The sequence below is a fragment of the Salmo salar genome, chromosome ssa17 (genome assembly GCF_905237065.1).
Source record: "Salmo salar chromosome ssa17, Ssal_v3.1, whole genome shotgun sequence".
NCBI lineage: Eukaryota > Metazoa > Chordata > Actinopteri > Salmoniformes > Salmonidae > Salmo > Salmo salar.
Window position 1 is genome coordinate 57077279 of NC_059458.1, and position 15043 is coordinate 57092321.

At 45.6% G+C, this 15043-nt stretch overlaps 1 protein-coding gene across 1 annotated transcript in view; it reads right to left on the reverse strand.

Annotated features, from left to right (window-relative positions):
• Window positions 1-15043, reverse strand: part of LOC106576155 (EF-hand calcium-binding domain-containing protein 6) — a 34158-nt gene that overhangs the window by 17939 nt on the left and 1176 nt on the right. The window contains 8 exon segments of the mRNA XM_045698644.1: window positions 680-770; window positions 969-1070; window positions 1447-1595; window positions 2173-2309; window positions 2488-2606; window positions 3167-3303; window positions 10320-10386; window positions 10526-10944. Of these exon segments, the coding sequence (XP_045554600.1) occupies window positions 680-770; window positions 969-1070; window positions 1447-1595; window positions 2173-2309; window positions 2488-2606; window positions 3167-3303; window positions 10320-10386; window positions 10526-10944 (1221 nt within the window).

The following is a 15043-nucleotide window of genomic DNA, read 5'->3' on the forward strand; positions in this document are numbered from 1 at the left end:
AATCACACATACACATTGTGCATTAGCGTACTGTACGTCATCCCAGACTAACACAACCTCTCCCCAGAGTCTGTCTAAAACACATGCAGGCTGGCTTCCAACCTGCCTGTCTGGAAAAGCAAATTACTGGCGGGAGGTGTGTGTGGACGCCATGTTTGATCTAGTACCCACAGAATTGATTTTTAAAACAGTTGACGGGGGGATGTTTTTCTTTCTTTAGTTATAAAAGGAGGAGTTTCTGGCAGATGTGTTTTGATTTCATATCTGGGATCAGATTCACACACGCTCAAACATGGACACCAATGATTGTTTCGTGTATAGCTGTAGCCCATCAACACAAAACATCACTGTGAATGAATCTAAGATATATTCTCCACTAAAGTTTAGTGTCACTATCACGTTTCATACGGCTGATGTGGACTGATTTGAGCATCTGGACATAGAACTTGAGGCATGATGATGTTGATGTCGGACATGGTTGTCAAGTGAACATATGGTGACTGAGTGTGTAACTAGTGTCCATATGTAACTCCGTTTCTGGACATCAACAGCGGCATCTAACGGTCTGCCTATCTGTAATCTGCTGAAGTTCTGTGTTTCTCTAAATCTTTTATACTGTTCTAGTTCTTCCAGTTCTCCTGTCCCTTGTTCCACTCCTTCGTGAGGACTTGTCTCTTACCCTGTCCAACTGTTTAAAGGCTCTCTTCAGTATAGGGTAGAACTCTGTCAGACGCCGATGGCCCTCCTCTGCGTCAGGTAGCTCAGGAACCCTATGAGAGAGGAGGAGGAGGAGAGAGAGATTGGGAAAGATGGCGAGAGAGGACCGTCGATAGTGAGTGAAAGGTGTATTGGAAGTCCAGAACCAGAGGTCATGAAGTAGAGATATATAATAGCATATCGTAAAGTAGTATGGAATATGTTCCTTGTATAGAATTTAGATCAGGGAGTGGTAGTTAGAGATAACTGACCTGTCTGTTTGAGGAGTGGTGCTGTCCTCCTCTGTGACTGGACCCTGAAACTGACCCAGGAACTGTTTCCATTTCACAGGCCCTGTTGCTCTCACCCCAAAACTACAGCATGCGCACACACCACACAAACAAACAAACGCACAACAAATGCAAAACACACATTCATCTTGTGTAACATTGAGACTCTGGATACAGAAATGTCAGAAAGCAGTGAAGGATTGGAAACAAAGGAAGTGGAAGTGCACCCCTGCTAGATTCAGGCTCCTGAGGGATGGGGAGTGGAGTGGGAATTTGAAATAATCTCTCGTGGACAAACTACGTAAACACTATCGAGCATCTGAACAAATATTTTTCTGGGTTAACCGAGATAAAACGTGCAAGGGTTGTGAGCTGCTGATAAGAGTCACCAGCAGGGAATTGGTAACAGAAAGAGAGCATAGCAGTCAAGTTAACCGCGTCACTGTGTTCACTTTCATACCGGCAGGTCAGGCTCTGGAAGGTGCTGAGGCTCATGGGAAACAGGAAGCTGCTGAGGACGGCCCTCAGGTCTTCCTGTGGCACCAGTCCAGAGTGGGTGACATCAAACGCTTGCAATGCTCTCCACACTAGGGTACAGCTCACACACAACTAACAGAGACACACACACCCACACACATTACATTACAGGAAGTGAGTCAACGCTGTGGTTGCCGTGGGGATCACCCCCATATAATGTGCAGTACTACACTGCTGCTGCCTTCCCACAAATTAGTCATGATTAACACACTAACTCAGGAGCAGATTTTTCTGGGCAAACATTTTAATGAGAAGTGTTCCCTCTGTCGCGACGCATACTAGCACGCCACTTAGAGCCAATTTCCCCTCTCTGTCTCATCTAAGAGGATAACGCACGGAACAGGGCCAGATGGTGACATACAAACAAGAATAAAACACACACAACTATGCACACATACACAAGCAGGAGCATACAAACACATGCATGCACGCACGCACACGCACACACTGTCGTAGCTTAAACCAATCTGGATAGACGGTATCCTCCCAACCATATCATGTAATGCTTTCACTTTTCAACAGTGACCTTGATAAGGTCATTTTGCAGTTGGCCAAATGTTTCGCTAGTGGATAATCTCTGTTTTGCTCTTTTCTCCACTGAGTTGGCCACAATACATTATCATGGCGCCGTCAAAGTTGACTATTCTACCTTTTTCAGGAAGAGCGTCTGCAGCTCGTCTTGAGTCAGGCCTTGGCTCTCCTGTGTATCTCCTGTTGCATTCTGGGACACGGCTCTGTTCCTCAGTTTTATCTTGTCTGGAGGACTAATTTCTTGCCAGCCCAATGCTGTAAAACACATGATGTCATCAGTCATATCCAAGACAGATTAAAGTGTTCGGCTGCAGCTTATATATTTGTCTGCAGGTCTGTGTGTCTCTAAACATCTATTTGAGTGCCTTATGAACTGATTGTAGTCACTTGAGTTATTACGCCCTCCTATCATACAATAAGACTCCTACGTTACCTAGCTTTGGAGGCTCCGGGACAAACTTCCTGTACTTGTTAGATTCCAGGCCCAGCTTCTCCAGGAACACTTTGTAGGACATAGTTGCCATGTTGTTAGGGCTGTGGTGGGTCCACAGTCTGCAGTGGAGAGGAGATCAAATCATAGTTTGTTTTATTGGGTAAGCAAACCGAAGATCAGAATAGGAAATGAGAGCTAGAGGGGCAACACTGTGAGATATGTGCTGAAAATAAACAGAGCGAGAGAGAGAGGGTGAGGAAAAGATGGAGAGAGAGATAGTGTGTGTGTGAGAGAGAGAGAGTGGGACAAAGAGAAAGCGAGAGGAAGATAAGAAAAAAGGAGAGAAGGTGAGACAAAGTGAGAGAGAGCTTCCCGAGTACTGAAACCAATTAAAGCCATGTTAAATGAACCTGTCACACAGAATCCTCTAGAGCCACATCACTAAAAGTTGGGCAACGTTTCTGGAGTGGATTTGACTGCAGGGCCCAAAGTTTTAAAAGTCAATTAGCTCTCTCTCTCAATGAAAAGACAAAGGACTGACCACAAAGTTAGCATTAGTAATCATGTCCATTCCAAAAGATTACTTCTGACCGTAGGGAGTACTGGAAATAGTTGGACCCATCATCCATGATGGGTGTGTGTGTGTGCATGCTTGTCTGTATTGGACCCTCTCTCCGACCTCTGGTAGTCTCTCTGTGATAAGGGGAAGCAGTAGCTCTCCAGTATCCTGCGCAGCTCGTGTTGCTGGATTTGTCCGTCTCGGTTGTAGTCGAACAGACGAAAGGCCCGGATTACATTCTTCAGGTTGCTCCCAATCTGCAGAGTTTTAAAACCAAGAAAACAACTCAGAAGTGTCCGTGTGAACTCCTAAACTCTGTCTGCAGCTCTCTGACTTTCATCTGCACAAGCAGCGGTATCGACGCCTCTGATTCTGAAGCCTTGATCTGTTGATGCAGAGCAGAGTGTGTTCTATTCCCCAAAGCACTGTGTTGGGGTGAGAGGGGAGGGTGTAAACACAAGTACTGCAGACTTCTGAGAGACAGAGATGGAGCAGAGGGGAAGGGGAGGGATGTTAGAGGGATGAGGGCTGAGTCAGAGAGATTACTGTAGGTTTGGGTTTGGAGGCTAGATACAGACTGATTTAAGTCAGACTTATGTCAGACTTATTTTGTGATTGTTAATGGGGGGGGTAGTTGGAGTGCTATTTTGGGGTAAATTGTTTCATGAGGGGTTAGGGCAGATAGCTGGGTTTGAGTTTGGGGTCCTTCTAGAGGGGTTACATTCTGTTTGTAGGTAGTTGTAGGTTACAGGTGGTAAGTGGTATCATTTGTGGGTAGTTATGCAGGTGATCAGTACAGTATGCTGTACATCTATAGGTTGACTAGCCATAAACTAAATGGTGTTGGGTTAGCTATAGGGAGTGTCCTTTAGAGCCACTGTGTGATCACTCCTTCCTCCATCTTTCCTCGTTCTCCTCCACACTTCAGCTCATAGCTCGGGGGCGCCACGGCAACCATGGAAGAACAGGAACAGATAGATACTAAATATACCACGTTGACTCTTGGGTAATCAGAGTTTTCTGTCGCCCAAAGAGTTCTCTGTCTAATTGCACTCTGATTAGCAGCGCTGCCAAACGTCTCCCTGAAAGACAAGCAGGGGAGCCTCCCTCTCCCCACTGGGCTAACACACTGACATTGTCTATACGGCAGTGTGTCGCACATAATACTGTCCCTCCAAATGGAGAAGGTTAGACTGACAGAAAACAAGCCGATAGAACACCCTCAGGGTCGTATTCATTAGGCACCAAGTGGAAGAAAATGGACTGAAATAAGGAGGGACTACCTGAACTTATCCAATAAAAAACACTTATTCGGTTTTTGTTGCGAAATGTTTTTAAAACGTTTTCCATTGGATTCCCTAACGAACACCACCCAAGTCACCTTAACTGACCTAAAATGCTAGCATCATATAGTACCCTTTAGTGTCTCATCATTTTGGGCATCATAATGAACAATACTGATTCAAGACTCGATTCCAACGTCGTTTGAGTCCGCCTTTTGATTCTCTGCTCTCTGTTGTTAACTTCCGAAACATCTCCCACTGTTTGTAGAATTGAACAACTTCAACAACTATGAAAGCTTTCAGACAAGCATACCAATTACCCCTTGCATTAGGACCAGTTTTCATTCTCTTCTGCTGGAGTCAGGGGAAAGGAAACGCTAGCTATACCGCCGTGTCGTGTTTAAAAAAAGATCAAATGAAAGGGAATTTATTAAAGACAGATATAAATATGATCCCCCCATCTCTCCATCCCCTCTCCCAAACGAAAAGGATTCTGTGCTAATTAGAAGTGTGTTAAAATCACAAAGGAGAAAGAGAGAGGAGAGCTTACACTATTAATGAGCAGAGACATGGGGATATCATCATCCAATCTCCAGCGCTATCTCTCTATCTCCTCTCTCTGCACACTACGGCTACTCCCCCCCTCATCTCTCCGTTTATCTGTCTTTGTTTCTTCCTTTTCTATTCCCTCTCTCGCTTGCTCGTTCTCGCTAACTTTTTGCTTTCTCTTTTTCTCTCTCTTCCTCTTGCTCCGTCTCTCTGTGTCCCTTCCACTCTCTGTCTTTCTCACCTCCCTTGCTTCCATCATTTTCTTGCCCTCTCTCTACCATCCCTCTATCTCCATATCATCTGTCTAACTTTCCCTCCATCCCCTTCCCCCACTTCCATCCCATCCTATCCCTCCCTCGCTCTCTCCCATCCCTTCCTCCTCCCTTGTCACCCATCCTTGTCCCATCCAGTGCCAGTTGTTCACCATTAGGCAGCTGTGTTCAGGTTGGCATGGCTTGGGGCCTGGCATGGTGCCACAGTGAGCGCCCCTCGCCACCCGCCTGCCCGGCCGGCCCTGCGCTCGTTAATTAACGAAAGCTCTGTTGTTTTTGTTTACCAGCCTGTTATATGTTAATCCATCTTTGTGTGTGTGTGCGTGTGTGTGTCCTTATGAGCTGGTTAGAATGAGATGGATAACACAGCCACAGATCTAGTCACTCAAAGGGGCATTTGGGGATGGGTTACAGACTGTGACTGGACACATATCATCTCTCTCTCTCTGTCTGTCTCTCGATCTCTCACTCTTGATCTCTCTCTCTCTCTCCTTGTCTCTGTTTCTCGCTCTTTCTCCCTTTTCTCACTCTTTTTCTCAATTCCACTGCTTCTTACTTTGTTTCTCCTCTGGTTATAGTATATTTTATACATAAAAAGTATGAATATGTATTCACTCACTTCTGTAAGTCGCTCTGGATAAGAGCGTCTGCTAAATGACTAATGTAAATGTATATTTCTCTATCTCAAACTGACAAAGTCAGTGAAGCCACAGTAACTTCTCATTATTTACAGTGTCATAGGGTCAATTGTGTGGAGATGTGTGAGTGTGAGTCTCGGTCGGACTCTGAAGAAGTCTTGTAAACAGTGTGTAATGACAGGCCTAAATAGTGTTCCCGTTCCTCTTTCTGTCAACCAGAACTCCTCCACGCCCAATCGAACCTTTCCTGTCACCATGAATTATGGGTAGGAGACAAGCAGAGGGACGCGGGTGGCTCTCTGAAGAGAGCGATGAAAGAGGAGACGGAGGGAGAGAGTCAGAAAGAAATGAAGGGAGGTGGATCACAAATAGAAGTTAAGAAGAGAAATCACAGTGACACAGAGAGGGGGGAGAGGGAGAGAGAGGGAGAGGGGAGAGGGAGAGAGGGGAGAGGGAGAGAGGGAGGAAAATAAAGAGAAGAAAAGAGAGAGAGAAAGAGAGAGAGAGAGAGAGAGAGAGAGAGAGAGAGAGAGAGAGAGAGTAGATCAGAGAGAATAATGCTGCTGCCTTTACGTGTGTCTGTCAGTTTGGGGGGGGGGGTAATTGTTCTCTGGTCAGAGCATGTCAGTAGAGGTGGGGGTATGGAGGGGGATGGCGGGCTACGGAGGGGGATAGAGGGGGATTAGGGAAAGTAGAGAAACTGAAACTCAAAGCATACACCTCTACTCAAGGTGACATAGCTAAACCTCTTTGGACGCATTTGAAGTTAAGCATGAGGAAAGTTGGACTTACAACATTATTACTGATTGAATGAGAGGAAGGGAATGAATGACAAGTTCTGGAACAACGAAAGACATAGAGAGCCCACTCAGATCAACAGCGAGATAAACACAGCGAGAGAACCCAATGACCCCAGAAAGAGAGAGAGTGTTCCTCATTCAAAGTTCCTTGGATGGTTACTCCAGAGGTGAGCTAATGTTCTCACTCTGCACGTCTCCAAGGAGGTGGAGGTGGGAGGTATCAAAGGAGGGAGGTAAGAGGGGGACTGTGGTCTACATGGAATATTGATAAGTGAGGCGCATGTGCAGGGTAAACAGCTGTGACTGGTACTTCATCATATGTGTGTGTGTATCACTCATTACCAGCCACAGCTGTTCCTCTGAGACTCACCATGCTCTGCAGAGACGACTCATCAGAGAGTGACCAGAGACACACACACACACACACACACCCACCCACAGTCATATACACACACTCATATATGCACGCACACGCATGCACACACACACACTCACTCATATACACACACACACACACACACACACACACGTGTGACTGACCTGAGCTGTGGTGTACACTCTTAGAAACCTAAAAGGGTTCTTCGGCTGTCCCTTGACGAACCCTTGTTGGTTCCAGGTAGAACCCTTTTGATTCAGGTCTCTCCAGAGATGTTCGATAAAGTCTGGCCTCTGGCTGGGCCACTCAAGGACATTCAGAGACTTGTCCCGAAGCCACTCCTGCGTTGTCTTGACTGTGTGCTTAGGGTCGTTGTCCTGTTGGAAGGTCAACTTTAGCCCCAGTCTGAGGTCCTGAGCACTCTGGAGAAGGTTTTCATCAAAGATCTCTCTGTACTTTGCTCCATTCATCTTTACCTCCATCCTGACTAATCTCCTGGTCCCCGCAGCATGATGCTCCCACCACCATGCTTCACTGTAGGGATGGTGCCAGGTTTCCTCCAGAAGTGACCCTTGCCATTCAGACCAAAGAGTTCAATCTAGGTTTCATCAGACTAGAGAATCTTGTTTCTCATGGTCTGAGAGTCTTTAGGTGCCTTCTGGCAAACTCCAAGCAGGCTGTCATGTGCCTTTTACTGAGGAGTGGCTTCCGTCTGGCCACTCTACCATAAAGGCCTGATTGGTAGAGTGCTGCAGAGATGGTTTTCCTTCTGGAAGGTTCTCGCATCTCCACAGAGGAACTATCAGAGTGACCATTGGGTTCTTGGTCACCTCCCTGACCAAGGCCCATCTCCCCGGATTGCTCAGTTTGGCCGGGTGGCCAGCTCTAGGAAGAGTCTTGGTGGTTCCAAACTTCTGTCATTTCAGAATGATGGAGGCCACTGTGTTCTTGGGGATCTTCAATGCTGCAGACATTTTTTGGTACCCTTCCCCAGATCTGTGCCTAGACACAATCCTGTCTCGGAACTCTACGGACAATTCCTTCGACCTCATGGCTTGGTTTTTCTCTGACATGCACTGTCAACTGTGGGACCTTATATAGACAGGTGTGTGCCTTTCCAAATCATGTCCAATCAATTGAATTTACCACAGGTCAACTCCAATCAAGTTGTAGAAACATCTCAAGGATAATCAAAGGAAACAGGATGCAGCTGTGCTCAAGGGTCTGAATACTTATGTAAATAAGGTATTTTTTTTATTTTATTTTAATACATTTGCAAAGATTTCAAAAAAACTGTTTTCGCTTCGTTATGGGGTATTGTGTGTAGATTGCTGAGATCTTTTATTTAATCCATTTTAGAATAAGGCTGTAACGTAACAAAATATGGAAAAAGTCAAGTGGTCTGAATACTTTCCGAAGGCACTGTACGTCACTACATTACCCACTGCACAACAGCCTGTCATAAAGCCCAACAGAACAGCAGCCTGTCATAAAGCCCAACAGAACAGCAGCCTGTCATAAAGCCCAACAGAACAGCAGCCTGTCGTAAAGCCCAACAGAACAGCAGCCTGTCATAAAGCCCAACAGAACAACAGCCTGTCATAAAGCCCAACAGAACAGGAGCCTGTCGTAAAGCCCAACAGAACAGCAGCCTGTCATAAAGCCCAACAGAACAACAGCCTGTCATAAAGCCCAACAGAACAGCAGCCTGTCGTAAAGCCCAACAGAACAGCAGCCTGTCGTAAAGCCCAACAGAACAGCAGCCTGTCGTAAAGCCCAACAGAACAGAACTGTGACAACCCCAATCTCTGAGGGCTTCATTTAACCACTGATTCTATTTAGTACAATCCTCTATTTCACATCACAATAAACAACCTAGTTAATATCTGGAACATATGCACTGCAAAATGCAAATACAGATGGTTGCATTATACGCTGAGCCAAAATATAAACGCAACATGCAACAATTTCTAAGATTTTACTGAGTTACTGATCATATAAGGAAATCAGTCAATTGAAATAAATTAACTTGGCCCTAATCTATGGATTTCACATGCCTGGGAATACAGATATGCATCTGTTCATATACCTTTCAAAAAAAGGTAGAGGCGTGGGTCAGAAAACCAGTCAATATCTGGTGTGACCACCATTTGCCTCAGCGGATCTCCTTTACATAGAGTTGATCAGGCTGTTGATTGTGGCCTGTGGAATGTTGTCCCCCTCCTCTTCAATGGCTATGTGAAGGTGCTGGATATTCCCGGGAACTGGAACACACTGTCGTACACGTCGATCCAGAGCATCCCAAACATGCTCAATGGGTGACATGTCTGGTGAGCATGCAGGCCATGGAAAAACTGGGACATTTTCAGCTTCCAGGAATTGTGTACAGATCCTTGCGACATGGAGCCGTGCATTATCATGCTGAAACATGAGGTGATGCGGCTGATGAGTGGCATGACAATGGGCCTCAGGATCTCATCATGGTATCTCTGTGCATTTAAATTGCCATCTATCAAATGCAATTATGTTTGTTGTCCATAGCTTATGCCTGCCCATACCATAACCCCACCGCCACCATGGGGCACTCTGTTCACAACATTGACATCAGCAAACAGCTCGCCCACACGATGCCATACACGTGGTCTGCAGTTGTGAGGCCGGTTAGACGTGCTGTCAAAATCGCTAAAACGGCTTATGGTAGAGAAATGAACATCCCATTTTCTGGTAACAGCTCTGGTGGACATTCCTACAGTCAGTATGCCAATTGCACGCTCACTCAACACTTGTTGCATTGTGTTGTGTGACAAGACTGCATATTTAGTGTGGCCTTTTATTGTCCCTAGCACAAGGTGCACCTATGTAATGATCATCCTGTTTAATCAGGAACATTTCAGGGGGTTCTTTTATTTCATCTTATGAAACATGGGACCAACACTTTACATGCTCCGTTTATATTTGTGTTAAGTGTAGTATGCCTCCTACGTGGGCTGTACATTCTTCTGGATACATAGGGACATTATTATGTTGACATGACAAAAACATCTCGATCTCAATTTCACAGGTGATTCACTTCACCGCCCACATAGACATGTCATTTGGTCATGTTTGTCACCTCCCTTTTATATAGAACGGTATCTATCTTCTCCAGGCTTGTGTTGAAACAACAAGGTGTGCATTAGTGGCTTTTTGTGTGTGTGTGTGTGTGTGTGTGTGTGTGTGTGTGTGTGTGTGTGTGTGTGTGTGTGTGTGTGTGTGTGTGTGTGTGTGTGTGTGTGTGTGTGTGTGTGTGTGTGTGTGTGTGTGTGTGTGTGTGTGTGTGTGTGTGTGTGTGTGTGTGTGTGTGTGTCATCCAAACCTTGTGTTTGAGGCGTTGCTGTATCTCAGTCAGGGTCATACCCCTCTGGTCTGATCCAGAGACACACCTGAAAGACAGACAGACAAACAGAGAGAGAGAGAGAGAGAGAGAGGGGTCAACCTGCTGAACCAAACCAACCATAGGGTCATGTAACACAGATAGTCTTTTCACCTATGCGCGTTACAGTGTAATGGTGATGTGCCCACCTGGTGTTGCTGAAGGGTCTCTGTGCTGTAGAGGAGGCTGTAGAGGTGTCTGGTCTCTGTGCTGTAGAGGAGGCTGTAGAGGTGTCTGGTCTCTGTGCTGTAGAGGAGGCTGTAGAGCTGTAGGGTCTCTGTGCTGTAGAGGAGGCTGTAGAGGTGTCTGGTCTCTGTGCTGTAGAGGAGGCTGTAGAGGTGTCTGGTCTCTGTGCTGTAGAGGAGGCTGTAGAGGTGTCTGGTCTCTGTGCTGTAGAGGGGGCTGTAGAGCTGTAGGGTCTCTGTGCTGTAGAGGAGGGTGTAGAGCTGTAGGGTCTCTGTGCTGTAGAGGAGGCTGTAGAGCTGTAGGGTCTCTGTGCTGTAGTCACCCTGCTGTACCTCCTCAGGAAGTCCATGTAGTCCACCGTTACACTGTCTCTCTTAGACACCTACAGGAGACCAACAAATGCAGACTGTTTACTCAGCGTATCTGGATCACTGGTAGAGAATGGACAAGGATGGTAATGGAGGAGGAGGATAAGGAGGATGATAATGATCATGTTCATCATAAGCATGATAATAATGCTGAAATTTAAATCGATTTTTTTCCCCTAAAACTTCTGAGCAATTGCAGACTTTTGCCCACAACAACCAAAGTGAAGAGTAATCAAATGTCCATGGCGTCAGACGGTAAGAGCAGGGTTCTACCTGTGTAGCATCAGGTGGGTTGAGCTGTAATTCTGGGGCTGGGTGGCCGGGGAATAGGTGGTGTTCACCTATCCTGGCCCCAGCAGTGGAACAGTATCTCTCTTAAGTAAACCACACAGCAACACACACACACACACACACACACACACACACACACACACACACACACACACACACACACACACACACACACACACACACACACACACACACACACACACACACACACACACACATATACACACATACATGCACACAGATGGATAAGGGAGATACGCACGCAAGCACACACACTCACACACATGGATAGGTAGATATACACACACACACCTATTCTGGTGGCTCATAATCAAAGTCTAGTCTCTGACGCCCTGCCCCACATCCTGCCACGGTGTAATCCAGTGCTTCTGCTCCCTACAGAGCTCTATGGCATTGGGTCTTATTATAGATGTCACACTGTCTAATTATCACTGCTATCAGCAGGCACCGAGCGGAACACCTAGCTAGAACCACAGGAGTACTGCACCGCTCTGCATGCTCTATATACCTGGGAATGGGGCTGAAATGACTGCTGTGTACATTCGTGGCCAAAAGTTTTGAGAATGACACAAATATAAATTTTCACAAAGTCTGCTGCCTCAGTTTGTATGATGGCAATTTGCATATACTCCTGAATGTTACGAAGAGTGATCAGATGAATTACAATTAATTGCAAAGTCACTCTTTGCCATGCAAATGAACTGAATCCCCCAAAAAACATTTCCACTGCATTTCAGCCCTGCCACAAAAGGACCAGCTGACATCATGTCTGTGATTCTCTCGTTAACACAGGTGTGAGTGTTGACGAGGACAAGGCTGGAGATCACTCTGTCATGCCGATTGAGTTTGAATAACAGACTGGAAGCTTCAAAAGGAGGGTGGTGCTTAGAATCATTGTTCTTCCTCTGTCAATCATGGTTAACTGCAAGGAAACACGTGCCGTCATCATTGCTTTACACAAAAAGGGCTTCACAGGCAAGGATATTGCTGCCAGTAAGATTGCACCTAAATCAACCATTTATCGGATCATCAAGAACTTCAAGGAGAGCGGTTCAATTAATGTGAAGAAGGCTTCAGGGCGGCCAGGAAAGTCCAGCAAGCGCCAGGACCGTCTCCTAAAGTTGATTCAGCTGCATCTGCACGCACAGTGAGGCGAAGACTTTTGGAGGATGGCCTGGTGTCAAGAAGGGCAGCAAAGAAGCCACTTCTCTCCAGGAAAAACATCAGGGACAGACTGATATTCTGCAAAAGGTACAGGGATTGGACTGCTGAGGACTGGGGTAAAGTAATTTTCTCTGATGAATCCCCTTTCCGATTGTTTGGGGCATCTGGAAAAAAAGCTTGTCCGGAGAAGACAAGGTGAGCACTACAATCAGTCCTGTGTCATGCCAACAGTAAAGCATCCTGAGACCATTCATGTGTGGGGTTGCTTCTCAGCCAAGGGAGTGGGCTCACTCACAATTTTGCCTAAGAACACAGGCATGAATAAAGAATGGTACCAACACATCCTCCGAGAGCAACTTCTCTCAACCATCCAGGAACAGTTTGGTGACGAACAATGCCTTTTCCAGCATGATGGAGCACCTTGCCATAAGGCAAAAGTGATAACTAAGTGGCTCGGGGAACAAAACATTGATATTTTGGGTCCATGGCCAGGAAACTCCCCAGACCTTAATCCCATTGAGAACTTGTGGTCAATCCTCAAGAGGCGGGTGGACAAACAAAAACCCACAAATTCTGACAAACTCCAAGCATTGATTATGCAAGAATGGGCTGCCATCAGTCAGGATGTGGCCCAGAAGTTAATTGACAGCATGCCAGGGCGGATTGCAGAGGTCTTGAAAAAGAAGGCTCAACACTACAAATATTGACTCTGCATCAACTTCATGTAATTGTCAATAAAAGCCTTTGACACTTATGAAATGCTTGTAATTATACTTCAGTATTTCATAGTAACATCTGACAAAAATATCTAAAGACACTGAAGCAGCAAACTTTGTGGAATTAATATTTGTGTCATTCTCAAAACTTTTGGCCACGACTGTAGGTATAATGTTCTAGTGTGAAGGTCAGACCCAGGTCATTGTGTTATAGTGAATGTGCAGTGGAGTAGAGGTAGGCAGTATAGAGTAGTGGGTGGCACCTTCACCCTTCAGACATGACAGACTCACTCTGTTTCTTTCTCTCTCTCTCTTTCTGTCTGTCTTAGTCTCTGTCCATCATCTGCCTCTATCTTCCCCTCCACTCCCTCCCTGTCCATCTCTTGTTTGTCTTTCTGTCAGTCTGTCTTGTTTCTCTTTCTCTCCCTTTCTCCCTCTCTAACTCTGCTCTAGGACTTCCCTGTAATTATTGGAGTAAGTGTTCTTTAACATGTAAGGCAACCACCGCCTGCTAAATAATTGATCACGATAAAAAAATATATATAAACGCACCAAGCTCTCAATCGCTTCTCTGAAGGTGTTTGAGAAACAGATGAGACAAAAAGAAAAGGAAAGAGAAAGCGGAGGGAGACAGAGAAAAAAAGCTGCTTGTGGCATCTCGCTCCCTCAAGCACAAAGCGACTTCCACATCAAAATGTCACCAGCACAACAGCTGCTGCTCCTGCGATATGGTCCTTTAAAGTAAACTTTCGACAACTCCCCTCGAAAAACACCATCTTTTTAATGAATAAGGAACAGAAAGACTGAGAGAGGGGGAGGAGGAGGAAGAGGGAGGGAGAGAGGGAGAAACACAAAGTACTGATATTATGGGTGGAAATCTGTGGGAAAGACAGGCAGTCAAACTGTCAGGCGTAAGCGCTGAGATGGAACAAAGAGGAACAGTGGAGACAATTACATTGGCGCTGTGGAGTGACGAGAGGCATCGCACAGCAACACACCACGGATGGAGGGAGAAGGGATACACCGTATACATGATAAACAACTGTGCTCTAGGTGTATATCACTAATAAACAGGTGTGGATGAAGAACAAACAGTGGGAGGTATATGAACACAACATGTAAATGCATAAACAGCTACACTACATAACTAAATATAGATCAATGTCCCCACTGCTTTCATAAACAGTGCAAGGGAATGATCAATTTGATCAATGAGTAATGTGACCAATGCAATTACTACTATCAGCGATGCATCAAGAGAGTCACATTTCCCTAAGTGGTCCTCATGTACTGATCAAAAATATAAACGCAACATGCAACAATTTCATTGTATTTACTGAGTTACAGTTCATATGAGGAAATCAGTCAATTGAAATAAATGAATGATGGATTTCACATGACTGGGAATACAGATATGCATCTGTTGGTCACAGATACCGTAAAAAAAATGGGCCTCACAATTTGTCAGGGTATTTTTGTGTATTCAAATTGGCATCGATAAAATGCAATTGTGTTTGTTGACCATAGCATATGCCTGCTCATAACATAGTCCCACCGCCACCATGAGGCACTTTGTTCACAACGTTGACATTAGCAAACCGCTCGCCCACACAATGCCATAAATCTGTGGTTGTGAAGCCGGTTGGACGTACTGCCAAATTCTCTAAAAGGATGTTGGAGGCGGCTTATGGTAGAGAAATGAACTTTTAATTATCTGGCAACAGCTCTGGTGGACATTTCTGCAGTCAGCATGCCAATTGCACACTCCCTCAACTTGAGACATCTGTGGCATTGTGTTGTGTGACAAAACTGCACATTTTAGAGTGGCCTTTTATTGTCCCCAGCACAAGGTTCACCTGTGTAATGATCATGCTGTTTAAGCAGCTTCCTGATATGCCACACGTGTCAGGAGGATGGATTA